This window comes from Pseudorca crassidens, chromosome 15, assembly GCF_039906515.1.
Source record: "Pseudorca crassidens isolate mPseCra1 chromosome 15, mPseCra1.hap1, whole genome shotgun sequence".
Classification (NCBI taxonomy): domain Eukaryota; kingdom Metazoa; phylum Chordata; class Mammalia; order Artiodactyla; family Delphinidae; genus Pseudorca; species Pseudorca crassidens.
The window spans coordinates 66,682,430-66,702,281 of NC_090310.1; the positions used below are offsets into that span (position 1 = coordinate 66,682,430).

The following is a 19,852-nucleotide window of genomic DNA, read 5'->3' on the forward strand; positions in this document are numbered from 1 at the left end:
AAAAAAACACTACAAGACTTTTAAAGTAAGATGTTGATACACTGAAATCCACATTAGATGAAAATGCACCACCTCACGGGAAGAGAGCCACAAATCTCCTAGACTTCAGAGACAGGTCTCCGTCTGTTTGGTCTCAATTACCCAGAGCTGCCTCACCTGATCACCCTACCTCCAATCTCTTCCCACCTCTCCTCAGCCACTGTCTCAGCAGCCCTGCAGGGGCTCCCTACTACCCCACACTGCCAAATCCAAATTCTTCACTTCAGCCTTCAAGGCCCTACCAGCTGATCAAATCCAGCTTTTTCCTGAATTACTGACTGACCCTGGCCTTTGCTGGACTCTTCCCCTCTACCCCCCAGAACCCTATCTCCTTTGTGCTACCGGATCTCACCTTGGCTCATGTTGGAAGCCAAGTGAATATAGTGAATATCAGTCTCTTTCCCCATTTCCACCAACCCCAGGTAAAAAGAGCCTTTTTTTCCCCAATGAAAACAGATTTGCATAACATTCATTTGAACCTATGCATGCAATAACCAAGTTCACTAGAAACAGGCACAATCAAGAGAGAGCCCCATCATCAGGAGCCTCCAATTTGGGTTTCCAGGTACAGAGGCAGAATTGCCTTATGCAGCCTATCCAGTCCCTTTTCTGGCCTGAGGGATCTTGAGTTCCTGGGACTCTTCCTAAAATGGCCTCCTGGCGGCCACCAGGTTTGCATGGGCTCTGATGCCACGCCCACCTCTCTTTCCCCTCCAAGCCCCACCCCAGATCTGTGCCAGGAGTCAGGACCCCAGGCAGATCATGGGGCAAGTCCCTTCTTCTCTCAGGGACCCAGTTTTTTCATCTGTGAAAAAGAGATGGGGGGGCAAAACTGGATGAGAGAAAAATGACAAAAATAACTTCCCAGTTGGAAAGTTTTCCCACGAAAGTTCTCACCAAGTATACCCAAAGCCCCTTCTTGCTAGGACATTGCAAAGTGTCATAATAAATATTCTTTGGCCATCTCCTAGGTTAGTGCTCACAGACTTACCCCATTACAACATCCCGCTGTGCAGAGGTCCCAGAGTGCCTGTAAGCAGTCAGCTCCTGCTGAGGGGCATGTAGCTGTTTGAAATTTTCCAGCAAAATAAATAGTGCTGCAAAGAACAATCTTGTGTAAGCATTCATCTTTGTTCTGCAATTATTTCTCGATATAGATTCCTAGAGGTACACTTACTGGCTTTTAAAGGATGCACATATTTTAAATTCTGATAACTTACCAGTTGAGAAACACGCGGTAATTCTCAAATTTGTTTACAACGCACAATCTAGACATACTACCAGCCTCCCCTCTACCTCCCAACTTTCCCCTTCCCCCTCCAGGAAGTCTGGGGAGGGGCTCCTGAAGCTGCTTTGTTATCGGCTCTCAGGTGGCTCCACTGCAGGCTAAAAGGACGACAGAACGGCTCTCTTCCATTTGCCCCATGCACCTCGTCTAGCGTAAGACGTGCAAAGCACTGGCCTAGGGGGCTGCTGCCAGCTGAATTTGCCGGGAGGTCTCGGGGCTGCAGCCCAGGTCCCCTGTGGCTTCCCCAAAACGGGCAGTCTGGCTCTCATGCACTGACACCAAGTGCTGGGAACCGTCGTATCAACAGGCTTACCTGGCTGCACCCGTTTTCCCTTCCAGGCTCCCCCTTATGTAGGCCCCAATCCCACACATGTTCTGTGAGGGTCCGGAGGTTTTTCTTTTTTTAATTTTATTTTTGAATTTTACTTATTTTTTATACAGCAGGTTCTCATTAGTTATGCATTTTATACGTATTAGTGTATATATGTCAATCCCACTCTCCCAATTCAACCCCTGCCACTTTCCCCCCTCGGTGTCCATACCTTTGTTCTCTACACCTGCGTCTCTATTTCTGCAGGGCCCGGAAGTTTTACCTTTTTTACCTGAGACTCCCCAAGCCTCCCTTTTTCTCTCATGAGGCTGAGGACAGAGCGCTCCAAGAAATTGTTCGGGGCCTCCACTCTGGGCTCTGGTTTCCCCGTCTGTGACACGGAGAGCGCTGGGCTACAGCACTGACACTCTGGCTACTGCTGTGAGGAAAGCAGTGTGGCCAACTAGCTTCTAAGCATTCGCAGGTTAGTCTGGCTTCAATGGGGAGTCCAGGTGCACTTTAACAGTCATTTAATCAGCATTCTGATTGGCTTAGGGTCTGGGGAGCAAACTAGATCTTTGTTCTGAGTTCTCCATAGCTAAAGGGCAATTAAGACCAAAAACCATTGCAAAGCTGCTGATTTCCAAGCTCGAGGGTCCTACGTATCTGGGACCAGATGAGGAACCAGGGGCCCAGAAAAGGCCTTACCCATTTCTAGGCTGACTCTGTGCTAGGCTCTGCGGGGCACAAAGTCTCCCCAGAAGGGCCAAAAGGTTGGTCAGCAGGTATTTTACAGTACATGGAACAGAGAGCAAAGAGCAGGGAAGAGAGTGCTGGCAGGGTTGGGGAAGACCAAGGGAAACGTCCTGGAATTCGGTGTTGACGGCAGAGGAAAAAGAAATCAGGGAGCGCTGAGAGCTCTTAGACGGTGATCTGCCTCCTTCAAGGGCCCGTCTCAATCAGATAAGCGCTCGGCCTCCCGCTATCGGACCCACCTGGGCTGAATGACACTGGTTGACTGTGTGACAAGCAGCAAAGTCAAGAACAGCTCATGGGTGAACCAAGAACTGACATATAACAGGACCTACCCCATAACCCGAGGGTGATACACACGCTTAACGTCACTGCCTTAAACATTGGCTATTTTTACCTCTGGCTGCCCCTTGTGTGACAGACCCTGGGGCTACGTGCTTTGGGGCTGTGTCCGAGGGAGACTTCTACCCGACTCTACGCGACCTTGAGGACAGAACAGGCGCCGCATTCAGACCCCAGTCCTTACCAGCTGGGGGTAAATTCCCGGACTAACTGGGCCTCAGTTTCCTCTCCGGAGATTTGACTAACAAACATCGGTATTTGCATTATTTCTCCTCTGGGTAACGACCCCCACCCCCTGCGTGGAGCACACAGTAGGCGCTCCGGAAATGCTCTCCGAAAGGAGGAGCGGGCCACTTCCTGCCCCCAAGCGCACTATCCCGATCCGGGTTCCCACCACTCCTCTTCGGAGGCCATGTGGCATTCCTGAGGGTGGGGGTGGGCGCAGGAAGAAGGTGCCCTCCCGGCTCCGCCCCCTCCGGGCGCGGTGGGCGGGGCGAAGCCCCCAGCTGCCGCTGGCCCGCCCCGCGGGGGGTGGGCGTCGCTCGCAGCGCTTCTCACAAAGTTTGTTTTCTCCCTCCGGGCGGGTGGGGGAGGGCGAGGAGAGCGCGGAGGGGAGGAGAGGGGATCTGACGTCAGGCCGCGAGGTGCTTTCCAGCCGCGAGCTGTCAGGCCGAGTGTCAGGGCCGGCAGGTACGCGGCGCGCTCCCCCGGCGCCTCCCGCCCCCTGCCGGGACGCTCGGGACCGAGCCCTAGGCCGCGTGGACGGAAAAGCTGCTGGGAAAAGTCAGTGCGGGGCGCAGGAGGGGGGGGCAGATGGGGGCGGGGGGCGCGCGGACAACTTGGAAAGTTTCTTTTTCTCGGCCGGGCGGGGGCGGGGGCGTCGTCCAAGCGCGTGCGATTGTGGATGGGTGACCTCGGGTGTGTTTGAGTCCCGACTGCGGTGTGCTGACTGGGACCGGCGTGGGGGGGGGGTTGCCACCCCCCCGGAAAAAGTTCGCTTGCGGCCCTTTTGGGGGACCCAACTCCCTAGGAACCCACCCCGGTAGAGGGCCGCCCCTGCCCCGGGCCGGGGTGAGCGCGCGGGGGGCGGGTTTGTTTGGTTTCAAAAGTGCACGTTGCTAACCGCCGGTAGCCCCCCCACCCCCGCCGCGGCCGAGCCGGGGAGGGGCCCCCCGAGAGTGACAGCTGCGGGTGGGGGCAGCCGGAAGGTCTCGGAGCTGGGGGAGCCGGGGAGCCCGCGCGAGTTCCCTTTTCCTTTGGAACAAAGGAAAGTCTGTCTCGGAGGCATCTGTCACTCCCAGGCGGGCCGAGGAAGCGGGGCGCGTGGGGCCGGCGACCCGAAGAAAGTTTGTGCGCGCCGGGTCCCTCGGGCAGGCCGAGCCTGAGCCGAGCCTCCCGTGGGCGAAGCGCGCAGTCTCCGGGGCAGGGGGCGGCCAACATGGAGTCTGGGCGCAGGATTGGGGGGGGCGGTGCGGAGATGGGAGCCCAGCCCCCTCCCCTCCCCCTCCGGGCCGAGTTCGGAGCACAAAGCCGAGCGCGCAGGCTCGGCCAGCCCCGCGCCCCGAAGAGTCAGGAGCGCTGAGCTGCTGGGGAAGGGGGTGGGAACCAAACTTTTTCCTGCCCCGGGACAGACACGTGAGTTTTCTTTCTTCCAGAGCCCCCGCCCCACCCGGATTGCAGGCCCGCGGGGGAACAGAAGCGCCGAGTCTGACGCGGCGTGGGGGGCTGAGGGGTGCAGGCGCCCCGAGCGCAGGCCGATTCCCCGCCGCCCCGGGAGCCATGTGCTCCGACTCGGGTCTGGGCCGCGGGGGAGGCTGCGCGCTTTGTGTGAACTGCTGGGAATGCAGCGTGAGTGCTCGGCCCGGGGGAGTGTCGGGCCGAGCTGGGGAAGTTGTCAGAAAGTTGGCGCGGGAGTGGTTGCAGGTCAGCGTCGTGGCGTGTGTAGGAGGGTGCCCTGGGCGTTATGTCGAGAGGGTGCTACCACAGGCCAGTTAGGGTAAGAACTGACCCTTAGTATGATGTCGTCGGGAGTTGTCCCAGTCTGAGAGATCGTGGGTGGGCGTATATCCAGGAACTGGTTGCGTGGTACCAGTTGTTCGTGCTAGACGCGGGGTTTGTAAACTGTGTGTCTGCTGAATTTGTCGGTGAAAGTCCTGGGGGTTCCAGGGGCTGAGTGATGGGTTGGTGCCAGTTATCTGAGTGCTCTTAGAGAGTTGCCTGGTGTGAGGCTGGGTGGGAGTGTGGGGTGTGTGTGTGGGAAGCCTCCTGGATTGGGATTTGTAAACTGTGTCTGCTGTATTTGTCGGTGAATATCATGGCTGGAGTGCAGGACGCTGCGGTAGAGAGGTCTGTGTAGACTGAGGGGGTCACCTCCACACGCCACCCACTGGAACCCTGCAGACTGGGACTTGACTGGCAGCCAGGGTGGAATCCGTACAGATAACCTTGAGTAAACTTCTCACAGCCTGCCGGGGCTGCATCCCTGCCTGAGCTCAGATCCCAACTGCCCTGGCCAGCTAAACCTCAGAAACCTGACCTCAGAAAGCAGCCTGCTGTTGCTGCTCTCTGAGGAGTGGCACCTCTAACCAATGCCTGTCTCACCTCCAGGTGGCCTGGCTGGGAGGGTAGACCCTTCCCTCGAAAGCCTGGCCTAGCCAGCCCGGATATCTGGGCTCAGGCCCAAGTCGAGGAAACAAAACCTGGGAGATGCCAGAGTCTGTTGGCCCAGCCTGCTAGGGAGCTGTTAAAAGGCTGAGGAGGGAGGGGCCTTGAGATTCTGGCATCAGCTTGTCCTGGAACTTTTGGTTTTAAAATGTGTATCTCTTTTGCGTGTGCGAACAAGAAGTTTGTCGGGGATAAGCAACTGAGTTGGATTGTCTAGGGAAACACCTTCCTTCAATTAACAGATGAAGAGGAGGCTCAAGCCCAGAGAGGGAGGGATGCTTGCCCAAGGTCACACAGCCAAGTTGGAGGAACTAGAGCCCAGCCTTGCTTATTTATCTGGATTTCTGAAGCACTGATTCTGGGACCAGGCCAGGGGCTAGATGACAAAGGAGAATGAGAGACAACCAGTAGGGATAACTCAGCATCTCTGCAGGGCATACATAGTAGGTACACAGTAAATGTTACATGGATTGCTGTAGGACTGTGGAGACTGATAGGGTTTCCAGACTCCTCACTGGGTCCTGGGAGACCCTGGAAGCAAGATGGGATGGGGGTGGAGGACGGGGCAAGCCATCTGGGTCCAAACCCTGCTTCCATACCATATCCTGGAGGTGAGATTTTTTTTTATAACAGCTTTATTGAGATATAATTCACATACCATGCAACTTACTCTTTTAAAGCAAACCAGTGTTTTTTTTAGTATATTCACAATTATGCAACCATCACCACAGTCAAGTTTAGAACATTTTTATCACCTGGAAAAGAAACTTCATACCCTTTAGTTATCACTCTTCTATCCCCTCCAGCTCATTCTGGACATTTCATAAAAATGGAATCATATAGTATGTGTTTTTTGTGACTTGCTTCTTTCACTTAGCATAATAGTTGCAAGGTTCATCCACATTATAGCACAGATCGGAACTTCCTTTTCAGAGCTGAATAATATTCTACTCTATTATGGGTAGGCCACATTTTGTTTAACCATTCATCTGTTGGAGGACACTTGGGTTGCTTCCACCTTTGACTATTATGAATAATGTTACTATAAACATTTTTGTACAACATTTTGTGTGGACGTGGGTTTTCATTTCTCTTCGTAGCTTAGCTACCTTAGGAGTGAAATTACTGGGTCAAATGGTAACTCTGTTTAACAGCCAGAGTATCTTGGGTGACTTTCTGAATCTCTCTGGGCCTTGGTTTTTCTCATCTGTAAAATGATGATGATATTAGTGTCTCCCTTACGAGGGCATTTGTGAGGACTGAATGAGATAATAAAGGTGAAATGCTCAGTACAGAGCATGGAAAACAGGCCTCAGTGGTAGCTGTAATTACTTCTAGTCTGGTTCTGCTTATTAATGATCTGCCATTAATTTCAGTAGTTATCTACCAGCCTGATGAAATAGAGGCATTTTGGACCTTTCCTTCTACCTTGCCCAGGCTTTGGTATGGCCTGAGTCTTTGACTTTCGATTACCCTGTTTCTGGTGTCCTAGGCTCTAGTAATGATGTGCTGGAAGACTAGGGAAAGGGTCAGAGGCACCACATGGTAATAATGTTCCCCTCCCCTTTGTCACCTGTTTTAGGCTTGCCTGAGGTCCAGCGTAGCCCCTAGACACCATGTCAGACAGTGACCTGGGTGAGGATGAAGGCCTCCTCTCCCTGGCAGGCAAGAGGAAGCGCAGAGGGAACCTGCCCAAGGAGTCGGTGAAGATCCTCCGGGACTGGCTGTACCTGCACCGCTACAACGCCTACCCCTCAGAGCAGGAGAAGCTGAGCCTTTCTGGACAGACCAACCTGTCGGTGCTGCAGGTAAGGAGCGGGTAGCAGGAGACCTGGATTCTGGTCCTGTCCCAGCCCTGTCACGGACTCAACTGTGTGGCCTTGGGCTGGTCACTTCCCCTCTCTGGGCCTCAGTTTCTTCATAGGTCAGATGAGAATACCCACCCTCTCTGCCTCAAGGGAAGACAATTGCATGAAGTCATTGCAGCTAGATTTCAGATTTTGCAGAGTTATGAAGAGGCAAGGAATTGTTATTAATGTCTAGGTGTCGTCATTAACACTGGAGGCTAGGAGAGGGTGAGAAGGCATTGAGTGTCTGGGATTTGGCCTTTAGCCCCAGATTGGTTGGCAATTTGGTTTCATGGGGCAGCTGGTGATCTGCAGAGTGGTTAAAAATGAGTTGGAGTCACGGTTAAGGAAAGGGCAGGAGTCAGAGGTTCTGGGGTCAAAACCCCATTCTGCCACGCAGGAGTTGTAAACCACATCTTGATTTCCCATCTGTAAAGTGGGATTAGACGGTCTGACTGAACCATTGGGAGGAATAGATTCAGAACTGGATGTGAAAGTGCTCTGTGAACCACAAACATGAACACGCTCAGAAGATCACGTTATGCACTTTTGGTCAGAGTGAGAGGTATTACCCCCTTTGAATTGCCCCAGTTGCTGACCTACAGGTGTTTTTGTTCTGTTTTCCGGGTGCTGAGGTGAGACCCCCCGGACTGCCGCTGCCTTGCCTCCAGTTGGGCTCTCACCTACCTGGGAGACACAGAACAGGCCCCCAGCCTAGCAAAGGCCCACCCTCTGCCCCGCTGGCGCCCCCCCCCCCACCCCCTGCTGCCTCCCATTCCACCTCTGTTCTTTCCTGGCCCACTACTCCGATCCCTGGCACCGTCTCTTTCCCTTACCCTACTCTGAACCCCCCACCTCTTCCAGCTGCGTCCTTCTTCCACGAAGCCTCATGGTGAGTATTCGGCCCTCAGAATTCCTGTCACCTGACTTTATACTCGCTGGGCAGTCTGTCTGTGAGAAAGGCTCTAGAGCTACTGACCCTGACTCGGATCCCATCTTCTCCACAAGAGAAAGCTTGGACATTGGCCAAGTCACTGCCTCCTCTCTGAGCTTCGTGTTTCCTCACCTGAAAAGGGGGGCTGATTGTAGCACTTTCCTGGCACGTAAGGGTTGGGGGGCAGGACTGAGAAGAATTCAAGGCCCACTGTGAGGTGTTTGGCACAGCATGGGCACTTCTCTCCCTTTCATCCTCATCTCTCCTAGACCATAGGTCTCGACTTAGCAGTTCCTAGAACCTCACAAGTTTACCGACAAGCGCTGCACTATGCCCAGCTCTATGCGGGGCATCCCAGAGAGGGATCCCAGAGAGGATCCAGGCACATTCCTACCCTAGGGCGTGTCTAGTCTGGGATGGGAAAGCAGGGGAAGACCTGGCCACTTATGTTTGCAAAAAGTGATCACCGCTGGGGCAGATGGCAGCAGAGACTCAGGGCAGGGCTTCTGAGAGGCCTGGAGCCTCAGAAGGCCTTCCGGAAGAGGTGGACTTGAACTCACAGGATGCAGAACAGCACAGGCCAAAGTCTTGGTGCCTAAGAGCCAGGATTACCCAGATAGCCTCTTTGTTAGTCTTACTGCCTGCAGCCTAGTTCGTTCTTCCTGTCTCTGGGGCCCCTGAACTCCCAGGCCTCCGGGCCTTCTCCCTTGGTTTCTTGACCTCTCTGAGCCTGGCTCACTCTGTTTAAGCATTTTCTCATGAAAGCATTCTCTGATTCCTCCAGCTGTGTATTCCAGTGTGCCTCTTACCTGTGCGACCAAACCACTTCCACACTGTATCGAAACTGCCTTTTATCAGGGACACTTTCTCAAGACTGAATAATGTACTGACTCCTCTTAAAGAAAATCTTTTTCACAGACTTGCCTCCCTCACGTGTACACTTGAATAATTTTTATCACGTCACTTAAGCATGTACAAACATAAAACTGGGTAAAAAAACCTCTTGCTTTTGCTCTTATACACAACTGTGAAATAACCAAACAGTTTTCCAAAGTAAATAGACGTAAAACGAATGAGATTCCATCTAACTGCATTAATAACAAATGGTGGATGGTGTTTTGTTGACTGCACTGTGATGTGTAGTATGACAGAGGCACTGGCTCCAGAGTTGAGCAAACCTGTGTTGCCAGAGGCCACGGCACTCCTACTTGTGATCAGATTGGAAACACAAAACCAAAACATTCTTGTGGGGAACTAGTGGGCCCCTAGGTCGGCATATCCCCAGATCCCACTTACAGAAATGTAGGTCTGGGGCTACAGCTAATCCATTTCCGGATTAGCTGCTGGAGACTTCTGAGGAAGGGCCGGTGGGATCCTGGCATCCCCTGGTGGGAGGGGTTCCACTGGTGGCCACCCTGTTCTAGAGGCATGCTGAGAGTTAAGGAGCGGTGGGGGGACTTCCCTGGTGGTCCAGTGGTTAAGACTCCACATGGGTTTGATCCCTGGTCTGGTCAGGGAACTAAGATCCCACCTGCTGCACAGTGCGGCCAAAAAAAAAAAAAAGAAGCACTGGGGACCATCTAGTACTCCTTGATGGAAACTGTACCATGAATCCCAAGCAGCACCAGCCATACATCCGTGCTTGAAGGTCTCACAGGCACCCCAGATTTCCTGACTGATAACAGGTAATTTGTCCAAGCTGGGTCCTTCCCTTTCGAAGGGACTCCCCTTGACAGCCCTTTCTCAGCTCCTTTGGTCTCACCAATTCCTATACATTTACCCCTTAAATATTTCCGGAATATAGCTTCTTTCCTACCCTAGTCCAACCTAGCATCATCTGATCACGTGTCACTCCCCTACTTAAAACCCTTCAGTGGCTCCTGCCAACCTATTGACAACATCATCTTTTCCAATCTGTGTAGCGGGCCTCATCCCTGGCCCCCCATATTGCTGCCACACTGATAGATACCCCACACCACTTTGCTCCCACCCCTGACCAGGGAGACTCCTGACCCCTAGAGAAGCTCTGTGCTCCCACAGCACCGGGACTGGGTCAGCATTTGGACTTGACTGATTGCTTTTTAGAACACACTAAACTCCAGAGGCCTCGACTTATTTATCACTACATCCTCAGTGTTAGCTCAATGCCAGGTATATGGTAGGTGCTCAGTAAATAATTGTTGAAGTGACAAAATGCAGATAAAAGTGCTAGAGGGAAGTCCCTGGTGGTCCAGTGGTTAGGACTCTGAGCTTTCACCGCCGAGGGCCCTGGGTTCAATCCCCGGTCGTGGAACTGAGATCCTGCAAGTCGCGCATCGGCCCCCCCCCCCCCCGCAAAAAAAAAAAGTGTTGGAAATGTCAATAGGCAGGACCTCAGAAATAAAGGAAATGTAGTGGCTCCTCAATCTGGAAAAGCTGGTTTAAGTCAGTCCCTGGAGGCATCTCTTTTTCCTGTATCTAATTTTTTAAATTTCCATTGTTTATTAGGAACGTTTGCAGATAACCGCAAAAGTAAGATAATATTATAACACACCCCTGGCACCAATCACCTGGCTCCAGCAAGCATCAATGTTTTGCCAAGTTTGTTTTCTCTCTCCCTGGGGACCTCCCTTTCGATTGTCTCCTTTATGTCTCCTTTAACTGGCCCAGCAGCAATTCATTAGCAAGTCAATGAGTTATTTAACTAACTGGTTAGCTGGTACTTGCCCGGGGCGAGGCAGTTGGGAGGGTAAAACCAAAAAGTCATTTGTGAAGGATTTTGACGGGTCCCGGTGACACCCTGTAAGCCCACTTTATTGCTGTGGTTTCTGTTCTAAGGGGCTGCCAGTTGGGCAGGGGAGGTAAGTGTGGCGGGGAGAGTTCGTGCCCGTTCCTTCTCTGTGTAATATTGATTGGGGCTGTGCTCTGTGCTGGGAACACAACAGTAGAACCGGCACTGTCCCCCCTGGGGGAGGGAAGACATTGAAAGGACTGAGAATTCAGTGTAATTAATTACCCGTGTGTGTCAGCTGAGCTGCCCTGGTAGGCAAGCCTTCTCCGGAAGCTGTATATGAATGGAATCCTGACAGACTTGAAGGATTGGGGAGGTGAGGGGCAGCAGTCCCTCTGGTACTGGTACTGGGCAAGAAAGGAGCCTGGTGCAGCAGCTGTAGTGGCCTGCTGTGTGGTGAGGGGGTGGCTTGGCCCTGCCCTCAGTGAACTTGTATCTCTCGAAGCTGCTCTCCTTACTCTGGCTCCAAAGATAGCTGCCTCCCGATTCTTCCTCCTGGTAACCACTGTCTCCCCACCTTAAGGCCTTTCATTTGTATATTTTTTGAGCTTTTGTGTAAGCTTTTTTGCTTAAGTAAAGGGTTTGGCCCGCAAGGACAAGTTAAACCAGTGGGTTAAACCATTGGTTCCTAAGCTTGGGTGGCAGAACTCTGGAGAGCTTGTTTAAAAACACATTCCTGATTCCACCCACCCCTCTCCCCTGCCCCCCATCTCTGAAGCGGATGAGACCAGAGCAGTTTTTTAAAATCACCCTCAAGGTTATTCTAATACAGCCAGCAGCCTTTAGGAGCACCTGGATACGGGTGGTCACAACACTGGGACCGTGATGTTTGGGAAAGGTCTCTCCATGCCCTCTCTCTCCCCTCTTTTGCTTCTGTCTTTCACAGTTGAAAAGACATTACAATTAAAGCACTTGTGTCGCCTTCAAAAGCCCTGCTCTGGTCCTCATGGCCTTTATCTGCTCCCTAGTGCCCCTCCCACTCCCATTTGCCACAGTGATTCCTCCTGTGTCCTTCATCTCAGCCACTGATTAAAAAAAAAAGAAAATACTGACAGGGCAGCAGCCTTTCAGATAGGGCCCTGTTTTATGGTAGAGACAGGCTTTCAGGCACCCAGCCTGTGTTTTGCTGTATCAATCACAGAATTCACCTTGGCATTCTCCTACCCCCTCCCCGAGGACCTTGAATTGGGGCAAGTCACATGCTTTTTTCCTGACTTAGGCGTGGGTCAGGCTGCTGGAAGGGGCTACAGAAAATCCGCAGAGCCCATTATCACAGCTGGCACTGGTGGTGCACTCGGGCCTTGTGCCCTTGCCCGGCTGCCCTCAGCTGTGCATTTCTATCGGATGAGAAGACAAAACAGTAAGTAGGCTGCCAAGTTTTCTGTGGACCAGGGTGAGCACGTGGGGGGGTGTTTTTCTGCTGTTCTCTTCTCAGAATTAGAAGCCAAAATGGGAGGTGCAGCTAGAGGCTAAGTGCCCACGCATCTGCTAGCAAACGCCACGCTCCCCTCCCCAAGACTGCTCTCAACAAAAGCACTAGTCCCTACTCCTCTTGACCCAGGTCGCGTTTCCCCTGCATCCTGGGCTGAGGTGGAGAGGCGTAGTGCTCTCCTGTAGCGCAGGTAGCCAAGGAGGCAGCTGCAGGATGGAGAGATGGAAGCATCTGAGCAAGGAGAAAAGGCCTCAGGCTGACTCTCCTCCGTCTGTTGTCTTCACCTGACAGCGGTAGCTGCCTGGAATCAGGCTGTATCTGGATCCCATCCTAGCCTTTGCCCTTGTGACCTTGAGCAAGTTGCTGAATCTCTCTGATCAGGGTCTCTGTTTCTTCAGTGGTTCACATAAAGTGGAGATCATCACAGAACCTCTCATAGGCTGTTGAAGATTAACTGAGTTAGTTAGATGGGAAATGTTCAGAACAGCGCCTGATACGTTTTGTGTTCAGCAAGAGTCTGCTTTTAGGATTATGGTGATGCCTTGCAGCTATCCATTTTGTTCCTCTGTTGGTAACACAGCAGACCAGAATGAGAACAGCAGCAGGAGACCTGAGTTTGAATCCCAGCTCTGTACTCGGAGGCTGTGTGACTTTGGGCAGGTTCTCTCATCTCTGAGTTCCAGGTCTCTCTGTAGTACTTTGGGGACACTGCTTACTACCGTCCAGGCTTTCATGCAGATTAAACATGCAAGTGAGATGGTTGGCGTGATACCTTGTGTCAAAGATCCTTAGTTCCTTCGTCCACTCAGCTGTTCAGTCTTCCTTCTCCCTTGGGGCTCCCCTGCAACTCCAGCCAGGATTGGAGTGAGCAGCTCAAACAGTGTCAGCTGATGCCTGCTGTGTGTGTGTGTGTGTGTGTGTGTGTGTGTGTGTCTGTGTGTGTGTGTGTGTGTCTGTGTGTGTGTGTCTGTGTGTGTGTCTGTGTGTGTGACTGTGTCTGTGTCTGTGTCTGTGTGTGTACTGAGAGGACCAGAGAGGTAAGGGGTAAATGAGAACCCCAGAGGCAGGGTCCTTCCAGGCTGGAATGGAAAGGGAGAGAAGCCACAAGAAGGCTCTGGCTCTGCCCTGCCCATGAGCTTTCCCAGCCTGACAGGACCTGGAGCCTGGTGCTATCCTTGGGTCACCTGTGGAACAGGTAGAGCTGTAGGCTGCTGGGCAAGGAGCCATGCCAACTCCAGGCGCCTGCTCTTGTCATAGGTGGCCATCCCTTTGGCTGGGTAGTGGTACTCAAGGTCTTGCCCAGGTGTCAGCTAAGGAAGGTGATAGGGGTAGAAACTGGTATGGGAGCCCTGAAGAGAGTTGGGCCTTTGATCCAGTCACCCATTAGAGGAATGTTAGGCATTGCCGCAGCCCACACAGTTCCTGGCATCTCAGCACAGGAGAGGTGTGGGGGAGGGGTTCCTGTCATTTCTTCCCCTACAGCAGCTACTACATGCTCTGTAAGTTTCTGTTGATGAACTAAGAGGAGAGCAAAGGCAGGACCAGGAGAAGGACGTACAGTGTGAAAACTAGCTTAAGCCACTGTTTGGGCCCCTTTGGTGGTTAAGCATGGTAGTGGTTAAGCATGGTGTTCTGGCCTAGTGGGATCAGCCCTGCCTGCTTCTGTCTGTTCCTTAAACCAAACCCTTTCCTGCCTCAGGACCTTGGCATTTGCTGTTGCCTCTGTCTAGAATACTCTTCCCTCAGCTTTCTGTGTGGCTGGCTCTTTCTTATCTGTTAGGTCTCAGCCTTCCCAGACCCCTTATCTACGGAGGTCTCTCTCATCTTTATATACTATCTTTTCATTCCTGTCTCTTTCCTTCCTGGCACTTCTCGTTGCTATAGCAATGTTCGTTCATTGCCAGTCTCCACAACTAGATGGACCATAAGCTCCGCAAGGCAGAGTGCACATCTGTTTAATTCACAGAAGCATGCCCGGCACCGAGAACTGGCCTGGCACGTAGCAAGCATCGATAAATATTATTGGAGTGAGCACGAAGCCTTGAAAGGGAGAGCAACAGGAAGGTGAGAAGTTCTAACTTGACCACTGTAGTGAGTAAAATAAGCTGGGCTCTGGGCTCCTGTGATAGTCTGAGAGAAGGATTCAGAGAGTAGGGGTTCTCGTTCCTCCAGATCCAAAGGTCCAGGCTTGGGGATCCCTGGCTGGAGGTAGAATCCTGCCTGACTTCTCCAGGCTCAGCTTTATATATGTTCATCAGTAAAATGGGAGCTGATCAAACTCACAGGGCTGATAAAACTGTTAGAAGAAAATTGCGTAGCTGTACAGTGCTTCGTAAACGTCAGCTATTGGTAAAGCTTCTCAACGAAGGCTCCCAGAAAGACGCCTAGATATGTGGGGGCATACCGTGCCACACCCAGGCCTCATCACCAACACACTCCCACAGTTTGTCTCTTCTCTCCAGCTACTTTTCTGTTAGCAGGAAAGTGATTAGGCAACTTTTCCCCTGTGGCAGCTCCTCCAGTGGAGGGTAGGAGGGAGAGAGATGGAAAAAATGATAAAGTCTTGTATTTGCCTGTTGAAGGAAAAACGGGTTTTGTGTTTAGGAGCCTTACACCAGCCACGCAGCTAAGAACCTGTTCTCTAGTCTAATCCATAACTTTTTAAATAATGCCCAGGTGAGCTTGTTAAAGGATTGGTCTCGTCACATCTCCAGGCTGTTAGGAGTAAATGAAAGGAAGGAGGGTGTAAGTGGCTGATCTTTTCGCTTGATGAGTAATGATGCCATGATTAGGTGCCTTCTCTGGGGTGTGAAACTGTTCACACTCTCTGGGGTGTGAAACTGTTCACACTCTTCCTGAACAGTTATCTACCCTCATGGTGCCATTCATTCAAGTATGGAAAGAAACTGCCAGGCCCTACAGCAGCTGTAGGTGAGGAGAGATGTGTTCTGAAACCATTTCCTCTGCCTCAGCCCGATCTCTGATATCTTAGATCAGCCAAGACTTGGAATAGTAGGCATTCTCCAGGTAGAGAAGAGGGTGTTCCAGAAAGAAGGAATGTGATGTGCAAGAGGCATGGAGTTTTGTTTTGTTTTTTAAAGCACAGGGCCTCCATGAGGGCTGGTGAGCAATTTCACATGAAGAAGAATATAGGGGCTTCCCTGGTGGCGCAGTGGTTGAGAATCCGCCTGCCAGCGCAGGGCGACATGGGTTCAAGCCCTGGTCCGGGAAGATCCCACATGCTGCGGAGCAACTAAGCCTGTGCAACACAACTACTGAGCCTGCACTTTAGAGCACACAAGCTACAAGTACTGAAGCCCACGCGCCTAGAGCCCATGTTCCGCAACGAGAAGCCACTGCGATGAGAAGCCCACACGCAGCAACGAAGACCCAATGCAGCCAAAAATAAATAAATTTAAAAAAAGAAAAAGAAGAAGAATACAAGGGCTGGAAAGATAGGCCATGAACAGGGGAGGCTTTTAACACCCAGGCCCAAGAGTCTGGAGTTGTTCCTATAGGCAGTAGGAGACAAATGGCAGTTTTCTAGAACAGGAATAACAGTAATACATTTTAGAAAGTGAGTGACAACCAGTGACGAGGCTGGATTGGAGAGCTGTGGATCTGGAGGCTATTATAAAGGGTCCAGACAAATATAGGATGGGTGCTAGATATGCCTTGGTTTTGCAGCAGACCACTTAACAGTAAGAAATGTCATGCCTCAGGCATAGGCCCAAGAGGATTGATCTAAACAATCAGCTGGACAGGAATGGGGTCACGGTTAATGGTAGCTTTCTCAGCAGCATATAGGAAAAAAGGATTTAAGGATGTTGGTTGAATGCACATTCAACCACTGACCTTGGTTTTGCTTGGAAACAATAACTTTTCTTCTACCTGAGAGTCCCTTTAGTGTCTTTGTGGCTCTTTCCCTGGCATACAGCAAGACTCTATTCTAGAATCTTAGGAGTGAATGGCCCTTGGCCCCATCCCCTCTCCTTTCACACACCCATATCCAACTGGGCACCAGGTCCTGTCATTTCCAGTTTCCCAGACAGATCAAACGTTTGTCATCTTCTCATCATCTCCCTTAACCTAATGTGAAGTACTTGCACTCTGCTTCCACTGTTCTCCACATAGCATTTTTAGCATTCTTTGCCTAAAACCCTCCTGCGGCTCCCCATCTTCCTTGGAATAAAGAACCAGATCCCCACCATGAGAGGTAACCTCTAGTTACCACTCTGAGCTCCATCCAGACAGGACATCCTTCTCTGAGCTTGTCATAGGCACTTTTCAGGTGTTGATCCTTCTCAATCGAATGCTCTTCTCCCCTCTGGCCTCCCACCTGATAAGTAGGTTTACTGCTTATCCTTCAGATCTCAGTTCGCAAGCCGTTTCCTCAGAGACTACTACCCCGAGTCCACGAAGACTGGATTGGGTCTTCCCATTACTGTGTCCAACAGCACCGACGTACCTTCCCTTCATTGGCTGGATCACAGTTGCAGTTTATTTTCAGTTATATCATTTCTTCTTTAACTCTCTCTGCCCAACATAAATCTGAGGGCTGCGATTGTGCCTGAATTGTTTGCTGCTGTGTTTCTGGGGCCAGGAACGCAGGTGCTTTGCAGCCGGTTTTGAGAGAGTAAACTGATCACAGTCTCTCAAACTCATTCTCATTCCAGATTTGTAACTGGTTCATCAACGCCCGGCGGCGGCTTCTCCCAGACATGCTTCGGAAGGACGGCAAAGACCCCAACCAGTACACCATTTCCCGCCGCGGGGGCAAGGCCTCCGATGTGGCCCTCCCCCGAGGCGGCAGCCCCTCAGTGCTGGCTGTGTCTGTGCCGGCCCCCACCAGTGTGCTCTCCTTGTCCGTGTGCTCCATGCCGCTCCACTCAGGCCAGGGAGACAAGCCGGCAGCCACCTTCCCACAAGGCGAGCTGGAGCCCCCCAAGCCCCTGGTGACCCCTGGTAGCACACTCACCCTGCTGACCAGGGCTGAAGCTGGAAGCCCCACGGGTGGACTCTTCAACACACCACCGCCCACACCCCCAGAGCAGGACAAGGAGGACTTCAGCAGCTTCCAGCTGCTGGTGGAGGTGGCGCTCCAGAGGGCTGCTGAGATGGAGCTCCAGAAGCAGCAGGACCCGTCACCCCCATTGCTGCGCACTCCCATTTCTTTCGTCTCTGAAAACCCCAAGTAGGCATCTGCCAACAGGGGTGCTCGAGGCTCGAGCCAGCTGTCCTGGGTTTCCGTTTTGGTCCCCCTTCCTACAGAGGGTTTTCTTTGGATCACTGCCAAACATCGGGATCATCTCCTCTGTCCAGAGGTCTTCAGCAGGAAGACGCCAGCTGGTGTCACTGCACTGGGATGGGACCTCTCCTCTGCTGACTCTGCCGTTTCTCCAGGCCTCCTCAGTGATGAGACCAAGAGATTGGAGACAGGCATGGTGCTGCTGCTGCAGAGAATCCCTGGGACCCCTTTGTTCCCACCTGCTTTCCTGAGCTGGGCGCAGGAACCCTGCCAAGTTCACTCACACCTGTGCTGGGTCCCAGTTGCCCCTGACAGGGCCTCTTTTTGTTAAGTGTGGACATTCCAGGTTCATAAGTGTGAACAGAAGAAAAGAGGAGCCCAGCAGATGTAACAGAACCGACTCCGGTTGAATGTTTAGGTTTTTGCTAAACTTTGTGTTTATTTTTCCCTCTTTGCTGTGGTTTGCATTAACAGGCGTAGTTAGCCCAGGTGTGGGGAATGAGAGTGCATTGCTTGATGGAGTCTGATAAACTGAGAATGATCCACCACTGCAATTGGTGATTGTTTTGCAAGGAAGAAGTATTTTCATTTGGGGGACCAGCTAAATCTCTGCAAAGTTCCAAATGATTGTTTAATTGTTGGTTTGGTTTACAAAAAAAAAAAGTTAGAAAAAACTTTTATGGGCTTTGGCTTTTCTGCATCATGCACAGAAGGGAGAAGGGGATAAAGCCACAGCCAGAGAGAGGGTCCAACAAATCTGACCAAACCTTCTAGGTGCAGAGCAGAGAAGGATGATAGAGGTGTTTTTCTGGTTGGTTGGTTGGTGTCTTTACTGTATTGTGGGGGAGGGGAGGGGGAGGTAAGCTAGGCTGAGCAGTGGGGTGGTGTTTTTTTCTCTTTCATGTTTTCCCCTTCTTTATCTTTGAAAGCTTCACCCCGCGGCCTGAGTTCTGAATTCCTTCTAGGAATTTGGCTTAGTGGGGCCAGAATGTCAAAAGCTCCCTGTTGCTCCTACTTGGAGAGAAGTGAGCCATCTAGTGGTCAGGAAGGCCTTTTAGCTGATCCAGACGGGCAGCTTTTCCCATGATGGTGGCCGGAAACTGTTCCTGGAGGAAACATGGAATAGTGCCCCCAGCTGCCTGTGGAACTGCCCCGGGAGGAGGCTGGGGCTGGGAATCGGTCACGAAGCCTGTTCGCTGTGAGTGTCTTTCTGTTGCACCTCTCTTTAAATTGGAGTTGCAGAAGCCCCTGCCCTGAACTTCACAGTGAAACGGATCGCAGTTAGTCTTATTCTCCTCCCGCAACCCCCACCCCCGCCCTGGGCCCCGCTTTTTTTTTTTTTTTTTTTGCTGTTTCATTGCTGATAGCATTCAACAGCAATATACCCCATCTTTCTAGTATATCCTAAGAAACACTAATCATAGGTTTTTAGGTGAAATATTTTTGTTCTGAATAACATTGTTACTGGGCCAAAAGACAGGTCAGGATCCTCAGCCTGTAGTTTCCTGAAGTTGCCATGCTGGGCACAGAGGGAGAGTTCCTGGGTATTGGCTGACTTGGGTGGGCTTGGCTGGGAGAATGGCAGCAACATGTGTTCTGTCCTTTCTGGGATGATCCCTGAAGACTTCAGGGAGGCTCCCCAACTTCTGAGTGCTTGGCCCACCCATTGCTGTGGGAGTGGGGATTGGTTATTTAAGAGAGGGGGCTTTGCTCTCTGTTAGTGGGCAGGTTTTCTAGGCTCTCTCTTCTGCCTCCTCCCCTCTCTGTGCCCTCTCCTGGCATGCCCCGGGGGGGATCAGGGACCCTCACCCTCCTGAGGCCCAGCTGGGGAAGAATGAACACGGCAGCTTCAAGATCAGTTGAAGCTGCTGCTTGCCCGGCCTCTTGCACCCCACCCGTATCTCTGAGCCCAGGTCTGTTGTCACTGTTGCAGGACACTTGCAGCAGGGGACTGTGGAAGCGCGTTGGGCTGGGGTGGGACTTTCCCTCCCACAGTGCACTGAGCAGTGGAGGGTGGTGAGGGGTCAGGGAGCCATGCTGCTGAATTCTGGTTGGCACTCCCCCCTTGTACAAGACGGGGAGGCTGGGGGCAGGGCAGCCTCTGCTTGGTTCGGTTCTGAGGTAACCCTGGAAGCACAGTTATCCCGTTGGATTATTTGAGCAAAAAACTACTGTAAATAACTTCGGTTTTTGTCTTTTGTCAAATAAAGTTTTTTTGTTTTTTG

General features: G+C 51.9%; 1 protein-coding gene across 7 annotated transcripts; it reads left to right on the forward strand.

Moving 5' to 3' along the window:
• Nucleotides 1-3,198: 3,198 nt before the first annotated feature.
• Nucleotides 3,199-19,852, forward strand: TGIF2 (TGFB induced factor homeobox 2). Of its 7 annotated transcripts, none has more exons than XM_067708052.1 (3): nt 3,199-3,293; nt 6,979-7,204; nt 17,056-19,852. In XM_067708052.1, exons 2-3 carry the CDS (start codon nt 7,013-7,015, stop codon nt 17,575-17,577), a joined length of 714 nt encoding a protein of 237 aa, XP_067564153.1. In that variant the 5' UTR covers nt 3,199-3,293; nt 6,979-7,012; the 3' UTR covers nt 17,578-19,852. The 7 variants fall into 7 exon arrangements, with proteins under 7 accessions (XP_067564153.1, XP_067564154.1, XP_067564151.1 ...); XM_067708053.1 differs by lacking the exon at nt 3,199-3,293 and adding an exon at nt 3,307-3,422; XM_067708050.1 differs by lacking the exon at nt 3,199-3,293 and adding an exon at nt 3,379-3,515.

Excerpts from the sequence above, each read along its gene's own strand:
- TGIF2 (XM_067708052.1), top strand. The coding sequence starts at position 7,013 with ATGTCAGACAGTGACCTGGGTGAGGATGAAGGCCTCCTCTCCCTGGCA. Across the intron at positions 7,205-17,055 it reads CCAACCTGTCGGTGCTGCAG|ATTTGTAACTGGTTCATCAA; the intron begins GTAAGGAGCGGG and ends TTCTCATTCCAG.